The following is a 20,815-nucleotide window of genomic DNA, read 5'->3' on the forward strand; positions in this document are numbered from 1 at the left end:
TTAATTTATAAAGGTATTAATATTACTTTAGACTAAATATTTATTTATTATTAACACTATGATTTTAAAAAGAAATAATTTAAAATTCTATATAAGCTTTATTATATTTTAAAGAATCTTATTTAGATATAAATAATTTAATAATAAATATACTACTATTTAAATGGTATTTTAAAGTATAATTAATGATAATTAAATTTCTAAAATTTATTAATATTTTCCATATTTTTTACTATAATATAAAGCAATAAATATTAAATTTTCTTATTCAATTTAAAAAATCAAAAGAATTTAGTTTTTTTTGAACAAAATTCACTTTAACAAAAATAATTTACTAATATACTCAAGAAAATATTTAATTGCAAAGATATCTAGTAAAAATACTATATCTCCTCATTTAATTATTTAAATTAATACAAGCTTTAATGAACTCATATATATATGCTTAAAATACAGAAATCATCAAATATTAAAAAGTAAGAATGCTTACATTGATAATTTAGAGAATATTATACGAATTAAAAAAAGATAGAAAAATAAAAAAATAAATATAAAAAAAACGTTCTTTAAAATTAAAAATATATTAGAAAATTAAAAATAATAATTATAAATAATTTGTATTATTTTCTATAATATTGTTTGTAATTATTGGTTTGAATCATAAAAATTATTAGATATATGTATTTTATCTTTTTTATTTTTTTAAAATAGTATTGAAAATTTTTATTTTCATAATTATATTAAATAATTTAAATTATAATAAATAATATTTTTATTTTATATATTATATAAATTTTAATTTTATCTTTTATTATATTTTTTCTATAAAATAAATTAATTTTTGTATAAAAAGCTGACGATTTAATATATTTTTCTTTCTCAATTATTTTTTTTTATTTTTATTTATTTAATTAATATTTTTTTAATTATATTTAATTAATATATTCTATTATTAATAATCATTTTTATATATAAATAAAAATAATATAAAATTAAATATTTAAAATAAATTATTTCTTTATATTATAAAAAATATAATTTTTTTTCAAAGTGTTTAATTTTATTAATATTAGATGATATTATTAAATAAATACTATTAGATACAATTGCAGAATGAGCGCATAACTTAAGCTATAATAATAAAAAATATATTAAAAGAACAAATAGAAAAAAATTAAAATTATATAACTAAAAATATATTTAATTATAACTTTTGGCTAATAAATAGACATTAACCTTAAGATAAAACATATAATTTAGATTAAATATATTATTTGGCTTATTAAATTATATAAATATTTACAAACGGTAATAAAGAATGAATAAATAATTCTATTAAATTAAAAAAAAAATTGAAAAAAAATAATATAATTAGTAAACATTTATAATTTATATAAATATAAAATTTTTTAATTCATAAAAAATATATATTTTAAACAATAAATTTATTCATTTTTAAAAATAAATTAAATATTATATTTATTCCTAAATAAAAATTTAATTTCTTTTTAATTTTTTATTTATAATTTCTATTTTTATAAAATAATTAATAATAATATAAATAAAAATATATAATTTTAAATAATTTATTTCTATTTTATTTTATCTTTAGTTAATTTTATAAATAAAGAAAATTATATATTTAAATAAAAATAATTATTAAAAATAAATAATAAATATATATATCTTTATTAAAAACATTTTTGTCTTTTTGTCTTTTTAATTATTATATATTATAATATTTATTAATATTTTATAATATTTTAAATTTAATAAGCATAAATATTTGTTAAGATTATTAAATAAAAATAAAAATATCATATTATTATTAAATATAAAAGATTTTATATAAAAAAAATTATAATTAATTTCTGATTAATTTAATTTAATAGACATTTTTAAATTTATATAATTCTTTTTATAAAAGAATATCTCTATTTTCTAATAAAAATATATATCTTATTTTTATTTAAAATTTGTTGATTTATTTTATTTATTAAAAATTATTAATATCATTTTTATAAACCTTAATTTAGTTTTTTAAATTATATCACTGAAATTTAAATTTTTTACTTCATTGTATGTTTTAATGTTTTTATTGTTTATTTAAATATTTATATATATATATAATACTTAATAAAAATATTTTGCTTAATTACTTTTATTACTTTTATTGAAAAAAATTATGTTTTAAATATTAAGTTTTTTATAGATTAAAATAAGATACTTTTATATGACTACTAAAGTTATTTTTTTAAATTATTTTAAATACATAATACTATGAATTTTATTCTTATAAGAGAATATTATTTTGACTTTTTGTTATGTATCTTCATATATTGAATTTTTTATGCCAGTTTATAATTGATAAGTAAATTTTTATTAAAAGTATTATTTATTTTATATTAAATTTTTGTGAAAAATTATATATATTCATATAAATCAGAAATTTTTATTAATCATTCAAGTAATTTTTACTTAACTTTTAATTAAATTTTATTATTTTAAGTTATTTTATAAATAGATTGCAAATATTTATAATTTTTTTAATAAATATTTATTATTCATTGTTTTACTATTTGTAATTGTATATTTAATAAAATAATTATTAAAAATTTTAGAAATATTTAAAAATATAAAAATATAAATTTTATCATATATTCGTAATATAATAAACACAATTAATATTTAATACTTAATTTATCTAAAATATATATATAGAAATTAAAAGTTTATTATATTTTGTATTATTTGAATAAATAAATAAATATATAATAATAAGTTTTATTACCACAAATAAAATTCTAATATTATAATTAAATATTAAGAATTAACAACTTAAATTAAAATTATTTTATTTATAAATAAATACAACTAAGATAGAATTTTTGAAAATCAAAATTAAAAAGATAATTTAAAATTAAATATAATAATTCTAATTAATTAATATAATTTTGAAAATAAGATTCTTTTTTTAAAAAAATAAAATATATAATAAAAAAATGTGAAAATAATTTTTTGTTTTTTTAACTTATAAATAATTATTTTTAAATAAAAAAAAATATCAAATAACAAAAAAAATCGCAAAAAATCAATTATTTTACAAAATAATAGCAACTCCCGCTAATACTTTTTTATTAAAACATCCTTTAATCGGCAAATTAACTTTAGCAATCAATTATTCTCTAAAAATATTAGCAAAAATCGGGAATTCCTTTAAAAAAATAAATATATAAAAAAATAAAAAGAAATAAATAAAAAACCCCTAAGCTTTTCTAATCATAAATATCCCCTTATTTTTTCTCCACAAATCCAAAATATAATTCTTCTAAACAAATAAACTCTGGAATGTCACTACCTCCATCTTACAAAAATTCGCCTTCAATATTACACCCTTAAAGTAACAAATTACTAACTTTAATTACAATTGGACATAGACTTTAAATTTTCTTATTATCAAAAGAGCATACTATTTTTAAATCGTTTAATGGTTTTTTCATTAATCTAGCACTTTTTTACCTCACTGCATTCAAAAAAACATCCGGATGGAATAAATCTGCTAAATTGACACTATTATTTACTAGAGTATTATTTTTAGTATTTTCTAACCATTTTTTTAACTAAGACACTCTCGTAGTAAAGCCTTTTAACCATTAAGATGGATTTTCAGCTCCTTCCCATATTTTTAGCCATTTTTCGGGTATATTACCTAACATAAGGTCATTTCCGGTCTGATGAATTTCGGTTGTTAATAGTGCATTTCCTTCGAGTACTTTTTATAGATTATTTATCTATTAGTTTATTTTTTCTAACATAAGGAAAGATTACTAGGCTTCCAAAAATACAAAAGACTCTATAGGATCGTTAGTTAATAGGTCTTGGTTTTTAATCTATGGTAGGTTTTTTATGTTTTTATTTAGGGTATTCCATAAAAGGAAAATCGGTTCGAGATTTTAAAGCCATTAAATTTTGTCGAATTTTAATTCTAAAAGAGATGTTTTTTTTATTTTTTTTAAATTTTCTATTAATCTTTATGTATTATACCTTTAAACAGCTTTATCTATATTTTAAGGAAGCCCAAAAAGCAATGGAGTATCATTTTCGGGCATTTTTTCTTCAATTATAGCCTAGAAGTCATTAATATTATTACTTTGGGGCATTTTTATTAGATTTCCAATTAAAAAAGTTCCGTTGAGTATTTTTTCATTAAAATATTAGTCTATATATGCCCTTAAAACTCTCATATCGAAAAACTCGTCTATTCTTCCTCCATAGATTGCATTTTCGAATAAACCATGTAGTGTTTTCCAACTAAAATTATTGTCATTATGTAGGTTTTCAATAATTTAAATGGCCGCACGCAAATCACCATAGGAAAATTCATATATTTTAGACCATCCTTAGGGTATAAAAGTCCTTCTTTCTACCAAAATGGAGTGAAAAAAACTCGCTGAGAACATCAATTGGGCTCTTTTGGTATTTCCTTTTGATAATAATTCATTATTCCAGCCATTTAGTATCCTCTCGATACCTTTTTTGACTCCAGGGGGTGATTCATATGATATTTTTTGACATGTTTCTAATAATATAGCAGGGAATTTCTCGTGAGGCTCCGTCGTGAGGAAAACGCGGTAGTTTTTGTGAGTAGTTTCGTTCTAGAGGGTGTTTTTAATCTCTTTTTCTAATACTGGGAGCCAACTGGTGACTAAATGGAGGTTTTTTAAGCAAATCCAAAGACCTTTGTTCTATGCTTCGCGTAGTTTTTCTAAAGCTATGTCGTTTTAATTACCTCCCATAGACATAGATATATAGTTTTCTCTTCCGATTTCTTAATTTGCGTATTCTTCGAGTTCTGTAGAAGGGTCAGAACCGGGAGAAAGGATAAATAGGGAAGGCTCGTCTTTATTTAGGGATTAAAAGGAAAATTAATTGCCTGAAAGTGACTATAATTAGAGAATTTCGCATATAAAATCGTTTAGAGAGGTCTGAAGTCTCTCTGGACGGAATATCTGGACTACAAGGACTTTTTAAAAGGGAGTTATGTTGATGTTTTAGGGGAAGGCTTTTTCACATTCGAGAGTTTTGGACCATTTTTCCCATTCTTTAGCATTTTATGTGAAGTTTAATTAATTATTTAATTAAGGGAAGGTACTTATAAATGAAGAGAATTGTTCGCGATTTTCTTAAGGCAGAAACTTAGGGAAATTAGTGTTTTGGTTTTCTATAGAAAGTATATTTCCAAGGAAAAACTAGTATTCATTTTCAGCAAAAAATTAAGGGAAAATATCATTTATTAAATGAAGGGAAAGGGTCATTCGATCGGCTTTAAAAAGGGAACTTGCAATATTGTTGAAGATTATTTTATTTAATTGGTTTTCAGATTCTTTTAGTTTTTGGTTTATTTCGGAAGCTTTTTTTGGTGTATTTAGACATTAAGAGAATAAATTGATGAAATATTATAATGAAAATCTGTACATATTGTTTATTTTAGATAAATCGCTTATAGTAATGAATAATTAAGCACCTTTTATAGCCAAAGTCCTATATACTTCTCTTTATGTATCTAGATTTTCCTAAAGCTTGGTACTTTCGGCTAAACTAATAGTAATAGTTTAACTTTTGGCTTTAGTTTGATTCAGGCTTTCTAAAAGGACGGTATTTTCTAGTATATTTCCTTAAGAATTTGCTAGTTCTTCTAGTAGTGTTTTTTCTAGGTCTGCAAGTTGAATTTTTAGGCTTTATTCGTTTTCGAGAAGCTCCTGTTTTTTATTTTCTAAATCAGGCTATTCATGGTTTATTATTATAGACAATAATTTACCTTCAAGCCCACTTTTAGTCACTGAGTAATTAATAATGCATATTTAAGCCTGTATTGATTATTATATTTATATAGAAGAATTCCTTGTCGCTAAGAAAAGAACAAAATTTTCAGAAAAATTAATGTATTTATCACCTATTTAGATAACCCACCTAGGCCCTTAATGGATCAAATCTTTTCTTAAAATAGGGACTAGAATAGGTTCTATTTTGTCCATTTCTTAAATCAGGAGTGTTTTTCCGAAAAGAACTGCTAATTCTAGTTGATTCGAGAATTTTTAATCTTAAAAATTTAGTATTTCTAAATTTGAGTGTGTTTTTTTTAACCAAGAAGTAGCCTAACCATTTGGATCTATCATTAAAGCAGTTTTAGATGTATTTTGTAAAATTAAAGTATTTTCAAGTGTAAGAGAGTCTGAAGGGAGAGATTCTTGCTTCCATTTGAGTATTTATTACTCTGTAGTGAGGAATTTTAAGTAGTTAAATGCGCTATTATTAGAGCTTTTTTTCCATTTGAGAAGCGCTTTTTCACGCTAGTTTTCGTCTTTTTGAGGTAAATAAGTGGTAAAAGCAGCTGCTAATAAGGAGTTTTATGGGAAAGTCTGAAATTCTGTTTCTATTTATAAAGATTGGTGTTCCCATCTTATTTTTTCGTCGGCTAATTTAGATAAAAGTGAAGAGGCAATATTTAGGGTTTCTTCTTCTTTTTTTAAATCTGATTTGAGTTTTTGGGCTTCGGAGGTTTTTTGGGAAAAATTATCTTTTAAACTTTCTACTTTTTATTCCAGCTTTATTAGTTCGTTTTCATTTTCTTTTAGTTTCTATTTACTATCGTTTAATTTCTGGTCGAATTTTTATAATTTTTATTATAAAGGAAGAACTTTTTCGATTACTTCAGAATATTTTAATATAGCCAATACCCATTCAGCCATAGGACCAACAGCTTTCGAGGCATTATAAGAAACTTCCTTTCTAAAAGAAGATTCGTTCTCATTTATAGCTATTTATACCTCTCTTCTGACTTTAGGTGTTATTATAGAAGGATCAAAGTTAATTATTTGTTCTAAAACCTATCTATTGCCTAAAAATTTTTTTATTTCAGTCCAACGATCATCATTATTTTCAAATACACGAAGAACTGCTCGCATAATATTATGTATAACAGGTGGAGGCATTTTTAAGTTTCTGAGAAAATCTAAATCACCTTTTTAAATTCCTTAAACTGATTTTTAAGCTGCTTCTACTAATGGCTAGAATTATAAATATTTATTTATATTTATATTTATTTATATTTATTTATATTTGTTTATATATATTTATATTTTATTACTTAGACATCTTTTAATTATTCAGCTACTTCTATCCTTGAATCTTATATTTTTACTTCCTCTGATTATAAGAAATGCTTGATTTGCTCACATTCTTATTTTCTATCAGCTGCGTCTTACATTGCTTTTGAAATTTAAACTAAAGCAGTATCTGCTTCCGCTTATTTTTAAGCTAATTCTTTTTATTTTTATTGGGCTTATTTTCCTAATTAATCGACCATATCTTTAGCTTCTTGTAATTTTTTTAGGCCTTATTTAAGATGTTAACTCTATATATATTTAAAAATTTATATATATTAAATTAAATACTTTAGATCCTCTTGAATTAATTTTTCCTTCAAAAATCTTTTTATATGTTTCTACAAATTAAAAGAATTTTAAAGGGGCTGCTTGATTTTCCTTAACTTCCAAATCATGAATATTAATAATCTAATTAACAATGTTTTCCTATTATTTTTCATTTTAAACTTATTTAAATAATCCTTCCTATAATTCATTCATTAAAATAACTTTCATAGACTCTTATTTCCATTCACTTAACCAAATAACAGTACATTTAGCAAAAAAAGCAGGATTTTAAGCACAATTATTGCCGAATTCTTTACTAGTAAAGTCCATGTTTAGGACTACTCTGAGATTTTACTTTACTCTTAAACAGAAAATCTCATATAAGCTTTTTCCGTAATATTCCCTTCTAATATCTTCTATATTATTCGAAAAAGAATGCTCGATTTCTTCTTGTGAAAATAAACCGGGTATTTCTCCACAAGAAATTAGACTGTTTATAATTTCCAAAAATTCGGATTTTTATACATGGTGGTCTTCTATAAATAAAACCATTTACTTATTTTAAACTGCAGCTTTTTCGAGTATTATTTTCAATTCTTTTTTAAAATCCCTAACTGAATAATCTCTCATAGTACAAGGAGAGTTTATTTCCATCCTTAAAATTGCACAAATTAAACTTAAACAGCTTCTTCGACCTATCCCGCTCTTCCCACATAATAAAATACCTCCTCCTAGGGATAAAGCACGGTCTAGACTAGATAAAAGTGATAAAATTTCATCTAATAAATGCAGTTTCATCTCCTTAAATTCCCTTTCATATAACATCAGGCCTTATTATAGGTATTAAATATAATCTTTTTTGGATAATTTAGTAAATTTGTTATTTTAATAGGCAAAGTAAATGTCTTTAAGCGAATTTTTTTGAACTTGGAAATTTTAATTCAATAAATTATAAACAAATTCATCAAATTAATTTTACTATTGAATATTAATTAATCTATCTTTAAAAGTTTTATTAATTTCATTCAAAAAAGACTCAATAATTTATTAATCGTTTTCATATTTACTCATTCCGAAAACAATCTAAGTTAAATTTCTTGGCGTAAAATTATAGTGTCTTTATTAGTCTACATTAAATATTTTTGTTATTCCAAAATAAAGTTCTATTAGTGTATTAGCCATTTTTTTTTCCATATTATTATTTTTAAGGTTATTTTTTAAAAAAAAACATTCATAAATTTCACATAATTCCTCTTTTTTAGGATATTACATATAATGAATCCTTACATTAGCAGTAAACCTAGTTGAAATTTAATGTCTTCCAATAGTCGAAGGAGGTGCCATTGAGCATACTATTTATATTTTTTCGTCTAAGTAAATGAACTCTAAAGAATCATCATAGTAGCCTTTATGGGTAATTATTTGTTAAAGAAAAGCTATTAATTAAATAGTCAAGTATTTATCGGGTTTCGGTAAATTAATATCTTTTAGATAAATTACCAATCGAGAAGCTTCTTTAGGCTTTAAAATTCTTCCTTATGCAAAAGTTCCTTTTATACAAATTTAGTTTAATTTTTATATTATTTATTAAGCAGTTGTCTAGGCGTTGCAAAATATAGTAGCTATACTTATTTTCTAGTTTAAGTTTTTTAATATTTCAAAAGAACTTCTAATCAACATACTTTTACCACACCCTTCAGGTCCGCAAATTATAAAAGGCTGGCAGTTTAAAATCCAGGGTTTTATTAATTCTATGTCACTTTATAGTCCTATAGTTTTTATGGGAAGAGGATTTTCCTCATTATTATTTGCGAAATCTTCATTTTAAATATTCTCAGTTTATTAATGACTTTTTATAGCTTTTAATTATTAAGAATCTTCCGTTATATAAAAATCTAAAGGGAATAAATTAATATCTACTGGAGCTGATATATTTCCTAAATCAAATATAAACTTAGCAATTTTACTTCTTATTTATTAGGGGAAATTACTTGCGAAACCCTTCAAAATCTACACAAAGAATTAATTTTTCGTCTATACATTTTATAAAAGGGAAAGTACATTATTAACCAGTCCAATTTTGGTAGTATTAACAATTTATTCATCTTCAAATTCAGATACAAAATCCAAAATTTTATAAAAAAACTAATCTAAAAATTCCTTTAATAAATCTTAATTTTAATTGTTTCCTAAAGATAGCCACTTTAAAACTACACTCTGAACCTTAATATCTTCCTAATTTAAAAAAATCATTCCCATTCTACTTACAGTAGCAGGTGATGCAAACTATAAATCATTAGTTTCGAATATAAAATTTACATTATCCCCAAATGAAATCCTCTCCCCAGTAGGTAAAGTAAGTAAATGATTATCATCTAACACACTATTTAAACTCTCAATCCATTCAGGGTCTATATCTCCATCACATATTATCCAATTTATTACATCGGCAGGGTTTTTTACTACTTCTCTGGCACTTGATGTCAATACACCTTCCGAAAATTCTCTAGTATCATTATTCATGAGACCTAGTAGTTGACTTCTGGGCATACTTTTGGGGTTCATGATGTATATTTTTACTTACTAGCCGATTTTCTCATATGCTTTTTTTAGAGTTTTCCATATAGTAGTTTTCCCACAACCGGAAGGACCTACTAAAACTACCCCCATACGCTATTTTGTAGCCTCGTAGAATTACAGGATTTTTTGGATTTATGTTTCAATTATATCAAGTCTATTTTCCCTCAAAACTTCTTTTGAAACTTCACTTATTTATTCATAAAGGATATCGCCTGAAATCGTGCCTGGGAAAACATCTTCTAGTAAAGAAACGAATTTCTGCGTATCTTAGAAAGTCAATTTACTCATAGTATTGATTCTAATAGCTTTAATAACTAGCTCATATTCAACTTCTTTGGTAATTTTTTGATTTTTCTCTCTTTAAATTAATTATCCGGCTACCGTTAGTATAGTTTTTAAAGCCCTCAAGCCCCAATCATAGTGTTATTAGGGAGAAAGTAACTATTTACTCAATGTAAAAACAGAAATAACTTTTTAAGCTAAATCTTTCGCGTTCTTGAAACCTTCGGAGTATAGTAAAGTTTCCGCAATAATCTCGTTATCAGGTACAGACATAGCCACAGGTCTAAAAAGCTATTTTAAATTATCAGGAAGTTTACTACGTCCTCCGTACCCTTTTCCTGCTGGATTTAAAGTGACAAAAATACCCGAATTTCTGTTTACTTCGACTATTTGCGACATTAAATGCATTGTTTTTTCATCTTCTTTTATAGCCCATTATATTATTTATATTTATTAAGAAATAGCTGACAATTATTCCTCTAATAAACGATTAAATTCATCAAAACATCCCCAAGCCCCACATTTTACTAAACCAATAAATATTCTTCCCATACTTTTAAAATCAAGACCCTCGTCACAATTAAATACAAGAACCTTAGATAAAACAAAAAAGCATATATATTATTACATTAGAATATAAATAAATAAATATATAAATATATATATATATATATATATATATATATATATATATATATAATAAAAAAAAAATTTATATTTATTTACATATATACATTTATAAATTTATATCTATATAGTTATATTTTTTTATTTTTACTTATCTTCCAAAAGCTTAACCTAAGGCTTTTACAGATTCAGTTTTTCCTGTACCTGCTGGACCATATGGATTTCCTCCGTAACCCATATCCATTCCTTGTGTTAATGTTAAATAACATTTATCAGTTAGGGGAGTATGCACAAGTTTTGGAGCATTTCCTTAATATTCATAAGTGTAATTAAATTTAGCTCTACACATTGTTATTTCGCATATTTTTTCTTGCATTTAATATTTTAATTGTTTGTACCAATTCCAGTCTTATACGTCCTTAACTTCTTCATTTATAAGTAAATTTATTACTTCAATTTGATGAATTAAGTCTAAAATTAACGCTTTTAGCTTCAAAGACGTTAAATGTTCACTTCCTCCTACTTATTTAGTATAAAATTCAAGTTTTTTGTTCAAATTTTGATTTAAAGAATCTAATTTTCCTTCCTTAATGGCTTCTAATGCTTAATAATTGAACATAATTTCCTCTCTAACACACAATATTTAACTTGGGAAATTTTCTATTTACAACGAATCTTCCCCTAAGCATTAATTAAGTGAATTTTTTAATGTTTTGACCATTTTAATAGACAATTCAGAAAGCCAATTTTCTACATTTTCTTAAATTTATACTTTTTCACATAAAACAACACTTTCTTTCTAACTAGAAACCATAGATAGTATTTATTCTATTTTTTTATCAAATTCCACTTTGTGTATCCCTGCAAAAAGTTTTTTCAAATGCATTTAAATTACATTTGCGTTTTAACTTTAACCCAGAATTTCCAATAAATCATCATCTCCTAAAAAATAAAATCTAGGAAAACGGCTTCTTTTTTCTTCTAAAAAATCATTTAAAGCCTTCTAACATCTCTCCAATTAATCTAATATAGTTTCTAAAGTATCTCTTATACCTCCTATTTAACATAAAAGTACTACTCTTGGATCTTTTTCTATATTAAGCATTATAGATCTAAATAAAATTAAATATATATATATATATATATATATATAAATAATTAAATATATATAAATTTTTATTTTTATATATATTTATTTATATTTTCATATATTTATATATATATATAAATATATTCAAAATTTTATTTACCTAAAATCATCATCTAAGCGTCTAAATCTTCCTTATTCAGCTGGAAGTGCTCCTCTACCGAAAATGGGTTCCAAATAAACCCATTTTCTTTATATGATTTATAATTTAGTTAAATATTCATCTACTCCTCCTAGTTTTTATTCGAATTAATCTATTTAGTCTGCGAATCTTCCAATGAACTTACTTTCTTTCATACTTAATAATAAACTTTAATTATCTGATACTTTAGTTAATAGATCTTTCCATTCTTTAATTAAAGGAGTGGTTCGATTATTCGATATATTTTCAGTTAATTCGAAACAATATGTATCGCACCATTATTTTAATTCCTATATGGCTTCCCGGAGTGATATTTCGCCTTAAGATCGGGCAACTAATTCCTTTAAGTCATTTGTTTTTTCGAAAAGTTGATTTTCAGCATCTAATAAATGGCCGAATTTTAAATTTTCTAAATTTATTTCTTTTGGAATTTTCAAAAGTATAAATAGACTTCTCCAATGTTCCCTTTCGAATGTATCACCTAATTTTTTTTTTAGATATATTTATATATTATTATTTTTGTATTACCAACACATAGACGTAAAGAAGTCCATATTTTATGAAATATTTATATTTATTCAGTCATATATTGTATTATAGGATCTGTTTTATTAACAAAAGGTTTTAATTAAGCATCCCATTAAACTAAGAAATCTTAAAAATCATATAATCTGCTTTTAAATACAATCCATTCTTCTTTTTCTAAATTTTCTAGTTCACTATTAAATTTGTCAAACAATGCCCATTAAGAATCCTTTTTAAATTTTATTTAAAAATTTATATTAATAAAATACAAAAAAACTACTCCTGAAGATAAATCATTTTTAACATTTAACAAATTATTAAACTTAAATTCATTCATTTCGAAATGTTTAGCATCTTTTGATAAATTATCGATCCTTTATTCAATATCTGTCCACTAGCTTTACATTTCTTTCATTTTAACACCTAATTCCCTCGCACTTTCTTTATCAAATTTTTCTACTTTTTACGGTTTTACACTTTACCATCTAGTATAAAACTTGTCGATTTCTTAATTTAAAAAATCTCCTTTTTTTCCTATATCCTATCTGATTTATTTAGACTATTCGAATAATATACTATCAAAATCTCCTATTGCAACTTCAAAATTTTCCCATCTTTTTTCAGTATTTGCAATATTATAGACAAATCCGACAATTTTTTTTAATATTTTATTCTTACTTTATATATTATTTATCTTATCCCCCATTTCAGTTTTTTTTTCTTTTAATTCTATATATGAATTTCTTGCTTGATTCATCTCTTCCATACTTTTGGGCTTATTGGTAAGTCTTTCGAGACTTCCAGAAATGAAATCCTCAATTAAATCACAATCTTTCTTTACACTACTTTTTAAAATATTCACTATACTATCAATTAGGTTTTATAAACAATCATCCATATTTTATTTAAATGGCTTCATATTTATATTAAAACAGTTTATTTATTTATTATCTTCTATATTTTCGATTTCATCTCTTTTCTATTATATATATTTTATATTGATTTCCCATTCTTCCATACTTTAGATCTTTTTTTAAAAAAAATTTAATTTTTTTTTTTTTTTTTTTTAACTTTATCTTCTATAGTTTCTATATCAAATTAAGCAATTTAACTCCAAAGATTATATTATTACAATTCATTTTATAAAATTGTAAATAAGTTATAGGCTTTTTAATAAACTAACACTATGAAATCTGTGTTTTATTTTGGCATTTATTAATATATATCGCTGTTTCCACTGAAACTTTATATTTCTTTAACAGGCCAATTAATAAATACTTTTATTTCTTTATAATATTTATCTTTTATTTCTTCTAAAGAAGGTTTTAATTATATATTCTTTCCTTAAAGTACTAAATCAACATTTATTTCTTCTAAATTCTTAACAAAAATAATAATAATATTATATTTAATATAATTTTATAATTTACTTAATCTAAAAGTTAAAAACCCCTTTAGTATTAATGTTCTAAAGCTTTATATAATTAACAATCCCAATTAATTTTCCACTATTTGCATTTAGCTTAATCTTTACCTAAGCATCCACTTTCTAATGTTTTTTAATATTTTCGATTTTCTATTTCCATAGATTTCTATATTTAACAAGATCTAAATCAAATAAATTCGATACTTATTAAATTAAATGTAAATGAAGCATTCTTAATTTTTATTTTCATTCATAATATCTTATATATTTTCTTAACATTTTTTTATAAAATCTTCAAATTCTTCAGTATTATTCCAAAAAAGAATTCCTCCAGTAAGTATATTATTAGTTTATTACTATCCTTTTTTTTTAGATTATTTTTTAATAAATCTTCGAATTTTTTCATTTTATCTTCAATCATTTCTTTTAAACTTGGAATAATTTAACCATTTAAAGAATTATAGAAATTTATTATCTAAATATAATATATTTATATATAATGTAATTTAAATTATATGCTTTACTTATTAAAAATTAAGAAAATATTTATAGTATAATTTCCCTTTTTCAAATGCAGTGAATACGTTTTCTGGAATTTTAAAAATTTTCAATTCGATTAATTAAGATACATCTTTAATAAAAAATATAAGCTTATCAGATTATTTTAAACTAATATAGTTATTAATAAAAATTATTTCTATTTAATTTCCGCATATTTATGCACTTTAATCTTCACTTTATTAACTTAAATTTTTTTCAATTTCATTTTTCCATAAATAAAATTATTCATTCTAAAAAGATTAAATTTATTAAATTAATAACTCACAACTTTTATTAAATTAATTATTTATATCATTAAAGCAAGATCCAATAGCCATAATTGAATGAAGCTAATTTAATATTAAACATATAAAAATATAAAAAAATAATATATAGATAAATAAAAATATATATTATAAATATGTAAAATATATTAATATATATATACTGTATATTATATTTATATTATATATATATATATATATATATATATATATATTTTATTACTTTTTAATTTAAACTATAAGCCCATATAATATCATTAATTTAATTCGAAAATTCAAAATTTTATTTATTTTTTTAACTAAAACTTAATTTAATTTTTTCAACAATATTTATTAAACAATTAATTATTTAATTTCTTTCTGTACTTAATACAATTTTAATTTCCTCTATATTAAAAAAAATACTCCACTTTTAAAACATATCTAAGATTTCCTAATTATTTTATTTGCCTTTTATATTACTAAATATTCTTTTTAAAAATGATTAAACATGATTTATCAATTCCTATTTTTTTTTTTATTTATTAATAATAAAAAGCATAAAAAATATATTTACTTTTATTTATTCTTTATATGTTTATTTCATTTATTACCATTATTCATCTTAAACAACTTAATTATTTAAGCAATTAATACTTTTAAATTATTAAAAAATATTTTAATAATCGACATTTAGATTTTCTATCTTACTCAACTACTCATAAAAATCTCTAATCTAAATGACCTCGCTTATTCTTATTATATTTCCTTCAATAATTTAATTATTAAAAGCTTGACTTGTCCATTTTCTTCCTTATTTCCATTTCACACTAACTAAATATTTGATTTTTTCTAAAAAAGATTTCAAGAACTTTTACCCTTCAATCAATTTTATTTTATTTTAAATCTAATTCAAGTCCCAAACATCTTCAATTTTAAATTCCACTTAAAATCTTTAAACAAGCGAAATTTAAAAAACCTCAATTAATTTTATCATTCTATTTTCATTATATCCATTATATCCAGAATCCATATTCCAAACCTTTGAATTTACATAAATATATTTTATTTAAATAAAAAAAAAAAGTATACTTTATCAATAATATGAATAGTTTTTTCAACTACTTCTTAAATTTTGGAAAATTCAATTTTTTTTAAATCTCTCCAATAAGAATCTATTTATCCAAAAAACTCATTAATTTTTCCTGATTTTTTCTACAATTAAATTTGGCTTGAATTAGTCTAAATTTTAACCCAAAAATCAAATTCATCAATAGGCTTGTAAATTCCTCTGACATTATTTTCGTCTATATCGTCTGAATCTCCTATTCCATTAATAGAGCTATCTAATTAGACTTTTAATTCTTCCAAAATTCTATTTATATCTTCGCTTGATTTATCTTTTAATGCTGGAATATAAAACTAGCATAAATATTAATAAAACTGCCCTAAAGGATCATTTGACATTAAAGAAATACTTATTATTCTGCTTATATTTTCTTCTGTTATTATTTCATTAATAATATTTTTGTTTATTGTTATTATTTGATTTCCCGGGGCTACAGTTTCTTGATATTTGTATACTTTAAATCCTTTTCCGGGTAAATATACTAATGATATTGATTGCTTTTCTATACTATCGATAAATTCGTCAAGTATTGGAGACTTTGCTAAACTTTTGGGCTCTTCGTCTAATTTTAATAATGTTTTTATACATTGAAGTAAATATTCCTTTTTTTATCCATATTTTTATTTTTTTATATAACTTTTTTTAAAATTTTTTTTAAAGAAAAGTAAATATTTTAATGTATTTTTTTTAAATAAAAAAATAACAAAGGATTTTTATTTTTAATTTATTTGAAAAAAAAAAAAAATAAGATTTCTATTTTCTTATTGTAATATTAATTTTTTTGTTATTCGATAAAAGAATATTAATATATAATATTAAAATATATTATTTATAAGATATAAGAATATTTTAATGTAAAATTTAAATATGAATATTAATAATAATATATAATATATATTTCGATTATATAATATAAAAATAATTTTACCTTATTTATTAAAATGGAAATATTTAATTATATTTCTTATTTTAATTATTATTTATATTTATATAGTTTATATTATTTTTATTATATAATTATTAAATTTAATATAAAATTTTGAAAACTTTATATTTAAAAATCCATTTAATATATATTAATAATATATTTATATATTGCGATTATATTATAAATATTTCAAGCTTAAATTTTAATTTTATTAAAACTACTTATGATATATAAAAATTTCTACTTTTATTAGTTTTATTTTTTGAATTTATATTTTATTTATTTGTATTTTTTTTATATATTATTAAAAGTAAACTCAATTATATTTTTTTTTAAAAAATCTTATTTATAAATCTGTTTAAATAAAAGAATTTAAATAAAGCCCATATTTTTTATATTTATAAGTTTAGTGAATATATATATATTATTAAATTATTTTTCTAAAAAAATTAATATATAAAAATTATTAAGATATTAAATATTTATTTTCAAATATAATGTAAATTTATTATAAATAAAAAATTCTTTTTATTAATTAATTAATTTAAATTAAATTGAACAAAAAAATATACCATTTTTTATATTACAAATATAATATTTCAATAAATATTATTATATATATTTTTTTTTTCCAGTTTATAATATTTTTTTCAATAATAACATCAAAGTTTATTTTCTATATTTTCATTATGACTTTAAGTTATCTATATCTTATATTTAATATTAATTTAATTTACTCAAATCTTTTATAAAATTGTTTTTATAATCATTTATTGATTTAAAATTTGATTAATATTACATATCATTAATTACTATCTTAAATAAATATATTTATTTTTCAAAATGAGATTAAATATTTTTTTTAACATCTAAATTAGTTTGTTCTTCCTAATTTTATTTCTAGATTTCTTTTTTGCTTTTAAAAAAAGACAAACCTATTATTTTCGTTGAATAAGAGTATTAAATCTATTCTTTAGTTGATTTTCAATTTTATGTTTAAAATATTCTCTTTAATTTTAAACAATTTTTTTTATATATAGTTATTACTATTTTTTATAATTATTGATAATAAATACAACGATTATATAGAATATAGACGATTATTGATTTTCTCAAATTTATTTATTTGGCCTTATTTTGCTTTTTTTATATCTCAAAATTTGATACAATAATTCTCAAATGAGCCAATAAATTACTATTAAGAATTATACATATATTTAATTTTAATTATCTTATATCTAAAATAGAGTAATTAAAAGGAAAAATAATTGCCTTTAATTATACTTTAGATTATTAAACCAATTAATTTAATAGGTATAAATACAATATATTACAGATATTATTACATAAATTCCTTTACTTAAAAAATGATTTAGTCTGCATTATTATTAAAAATTTTATATATTAAACACAGTTTAAAAATATACTTATTTATAAAAAAAAATATAATAAAAATTTAGGTATTTATTTTTTGTTATAATTATATATTTCTATTTTATAAATATTTGTTTTTATATTTAATACATATATTATTGCTTTTAGATTATAATTAATACAAGCAATTTGTATTTTTTTATATAAGAAAAAAGATTATTGTGTATTTGTAATTTAAAATTAACTTTTTATTAAAAAAAAGTATAAAAAAATATAAATAGGCACGTTTAAATAAAATATTACTAATATATTATTTATTTAATTTGATTATACCTTAAATTTATAATAATTATTTATTTTAAATTTAAATATTTATTTAATTTGATTATACCTTAAATTTATAATATTTATTTATTTTAAATTTAAATTAAAAAGAAAATGCATTTTATAAATAAAGAAATTAATAATAATTGTTTTATAAAAATTAATATATTAAATGTAAATATGTAAAATTCTAATTTATTAAAAAATATTCATTTTTTTTAATAAAACAATAAATTAAAATGTATAGATATTATTTCATTATTAAAACCAATCATCTTAAAGAATCTATTTTATTTGATAAAAGAAATTTGTTTATAAAATATAAATAAATTAAATTTGAAACCTATTCGATTTTAATTCTATCATCTTAATTCACATTTATTATTTTAGAAATTAAATTTTTAGCTTCTTAACTTAAATATTACGGAAAATAAATATCTCCTTTTTAAATTTATTTGAATAAACTTTTATCATCATTTCCTTTAAAAGGAAACTTACCACAAAGCATAACATATAAAAGTATACCTAATGCCCAAACATCAACTTAAAATCCACAATAACTTTTTTATGCAACGATTTCAGGAGCCATATAATCTAGAAAAAATTAATTAATAAAAAAATAATTATATAAAAAAACATAAACATAAATATAAATATAAATATAAATATAAATATAAATATAAATATAAATATAAATATATATATATATATATATATTAGTTTATAGTTATATATAGTTATATTTTCATACTTGGAGTTCCACAAAATATTTTCAATTTTTATAATGGCTAGGTTATAATTGAAAATCCAAAATCTATTATTTTAGCATTATTTTTATCATCTAGTAATATATTTTCTAGTTTAATATCTCTATGTACAATATTTTAAGAATGCATATATTAAATTCCTTCCACTATTTACTTGAATATACATTTTGCATCTTTTTCCGGAATTTTTCTTTCTTGCTGTAATTTCATATAAGAATAAAGAGAATTCTGACCTGCATAATCCATAACTATATTAATCTATTTTCTAATAATAAAACACTGTTTTTTTTTACTTGTCGGTCTGTATTTATTATATCTCGAAGTTTTATACAGGAAGGATGATCGAGTTTTTTTAGAATTTCTATTTCTCTTTCGACATTTTATTTTTTTTAGTTATCGTTAAGTTTATATTTTTCATATAGTTTTATTGCCACTTTTTAATTGTTTTTATTATCTTTTCCTAGTTTTACGATCGCATGACTACCCGTTCCTATTTTTTATTTTTTTTTACATATAATTATATATATTAATTTGGTTTTTTTTTTTTCACCTATTATAGGTCCGAATTTATAGTTTTCAATAAGGTTTTACTTTTCATTTGATGGTAGTATTTTTGTGCTTATGTTTTTATATAGTGGAGGTCGTTTTTTAGTTGTTAGATTATAGATTGTTGGCAAAACTAGATTATTTTCGAGTGTTACATCTTTATTACATTCTTATTTTTAGTCTTTATTACATTCTTATTATTTTTCTTTATTAATATCTTATTATTTTTCTTTATTACATTCTTATTATTTGACATTTTCGGAAAGTTTTTATAACTTTATTTTACAAATTATTTTAAATAATATTTTTTTGTTACATAAATTTATTGTTTTTTTTTATTTCTTTTATAAATTTCAAAGTATATTCATCAATTTTTTCTTTTTTTAAGATTTTATTATTATTTATTATTTTAGGGAATATTAGATTTCTCATATCCATTATTTTTTTCAATTCCAGAGAATATTTTTCGATTTTTTAATTGTATTTACAATCAATATTCATAATATTATTTTAATAGTTTCTTTTAATTTTTTGAATGTTTTAGTCTATATTATAGTTTTTTACTAAAATAATTTTTTAATGTATGAAAAATAATTACATTTATTAATATTTGAAAGTTTTTGTATGTTTTAGGAAGAAATACATTCTATAGAATTCATTTTTTTTATTTTATTTTTATTTTCTGTTGAAATTAATAAAAATAAAAATTATTAAATAATAATATATTAACTATATATTTGTATAAAAATAAAAAAATATAACAAAATTAATATAAATAATAT

The 20,815-nt window shown here is 20.5% G+C and overlaps 2 protein-coding genes across 2 annotated transcripts, besides 27 other annotated features; both read right to left on the reverse strand. All coding sequences in view use genetic code 6, as the record gives it.

Annotated features, from left to right (window-relative positions):
• The first annotated feature begins 717 nt into the window (after positions 1-717).
• Positions 718-805: a microsatellite.
• Positions 767-821: a microsatellite.
• A 60-nt stretch (positions 822-881) lies between these two features.
• Positions 882-951: a microsatellite.
• Positions 897-943: a microsatellite.
• Positions 952-1,723: 772 nt separating the features above from the next.
• Positions 1,724-1,764: a microsatellite.
• Positions 1,724-1,766: a microsatellite.
• Positions 1,724-1,776: a microsatellite.
• A 1,315-nt stretch (positions 1,777-3,091) lies between these two features.
• Positions 3,092-14,322, reverse strand: IMG5_004580 (hypothetical protein; the record flags this gene model as incomplete). Its single annotated transcript, XM_004039911.1, has 9 exons — positions 3,092-3,214; positions 3,264-7,067; positions 7,148-7,414; positions 7,455-10,889; positions 11,074-12,034; positions 12,173-12,692; positions 12,740-13,763; positions 13,808-14,116; positions 14,167-14,322. 9 exons carry the CDS (start codon positions 14,320-14,322, stop codon positions 3,092-3,094), a joined length of 10,599 nt encoding a protein of 3,532 aa, XP_004039959.1.
• Positions 3,221-3,262: a microsatellite.
• Positions 7,081-7,141: a microsatellite.
• Positions 7,085-7,145: a microsatellite.
• Positions 10,930-10,994: a microsatellite.
• Positions 12,049-12,156: a microsatellite.
• Positions 12,052-12,168: a microsatellite.
• Positions 14,005-14,049: a microsatellite.
• Positions 14,128-14,165: a microsatellite.
• A 257-nt stretch (positions 14,323-14,579) lies between the features above and the next one.
• On the reverse strand, positions 14,580-19,616 carry IMG5_004590 (protein kinase domain protein; the record flags this gene model as incomplete). Its single annotated transcript, XM_004039912.1, has 6 exons — positions 14,580-14,637; positions 14,985-15,052; positions 15,210-16,007; positions 16,058-16,656; positions 19,246-19,314; positions 19,472-19,616. 6 exons carry the CDS (start codon positions 19,614-19,616, stop codon positions 14,580-14,582), a joined length of 1,737 nt encoding a protein of 578 aa, XP_004039960.1.
• Positions 15,080-15,115: a microsatellite.
• Positions 15,109-15,201: a microsatellite.
• Positions 16,893-16,991: a microsatellite.
• Positions 17,045-17,082: a microsatellite.
• Positions 17,144-17,191: a microsatellite.
• Positions 18,708-18,824: a microsatellite.
• Positions 18,731-18,775: a microsatellite.
• Positions 18,755-18,828: a microsatellite.
• Positions 19,319-19,356: a microsatellite.
• Positions 19,346-19,437: a microsatellite.
• Positions 19,617-20,189: 573 nt separating the features above from the next.
• Positions 20,190-20,284: a microsatellite.
• A 437-nt stretch (positions 20,285-20,721) lies between these two features.
• Positions 20,722-20,754: a microsatellite.
• Positions 20,755-20,815: the final 61 nt, after the last annotated feature.

This window comes from Ichthyophthirius multifiliis (genome assembly GCF_000220395.1).
Source record: "Ichthyophthirius multifiliis unplaced genomic scaffold scaff_1120509249445, whole genome shotgun sequence".
Lineage (NCBI taxonomy): Eukaryota > Ciliophora > Oligohymenophorea > Hymenostomatida > Ichthyophthirius > Ichthyophthirius multifiliis.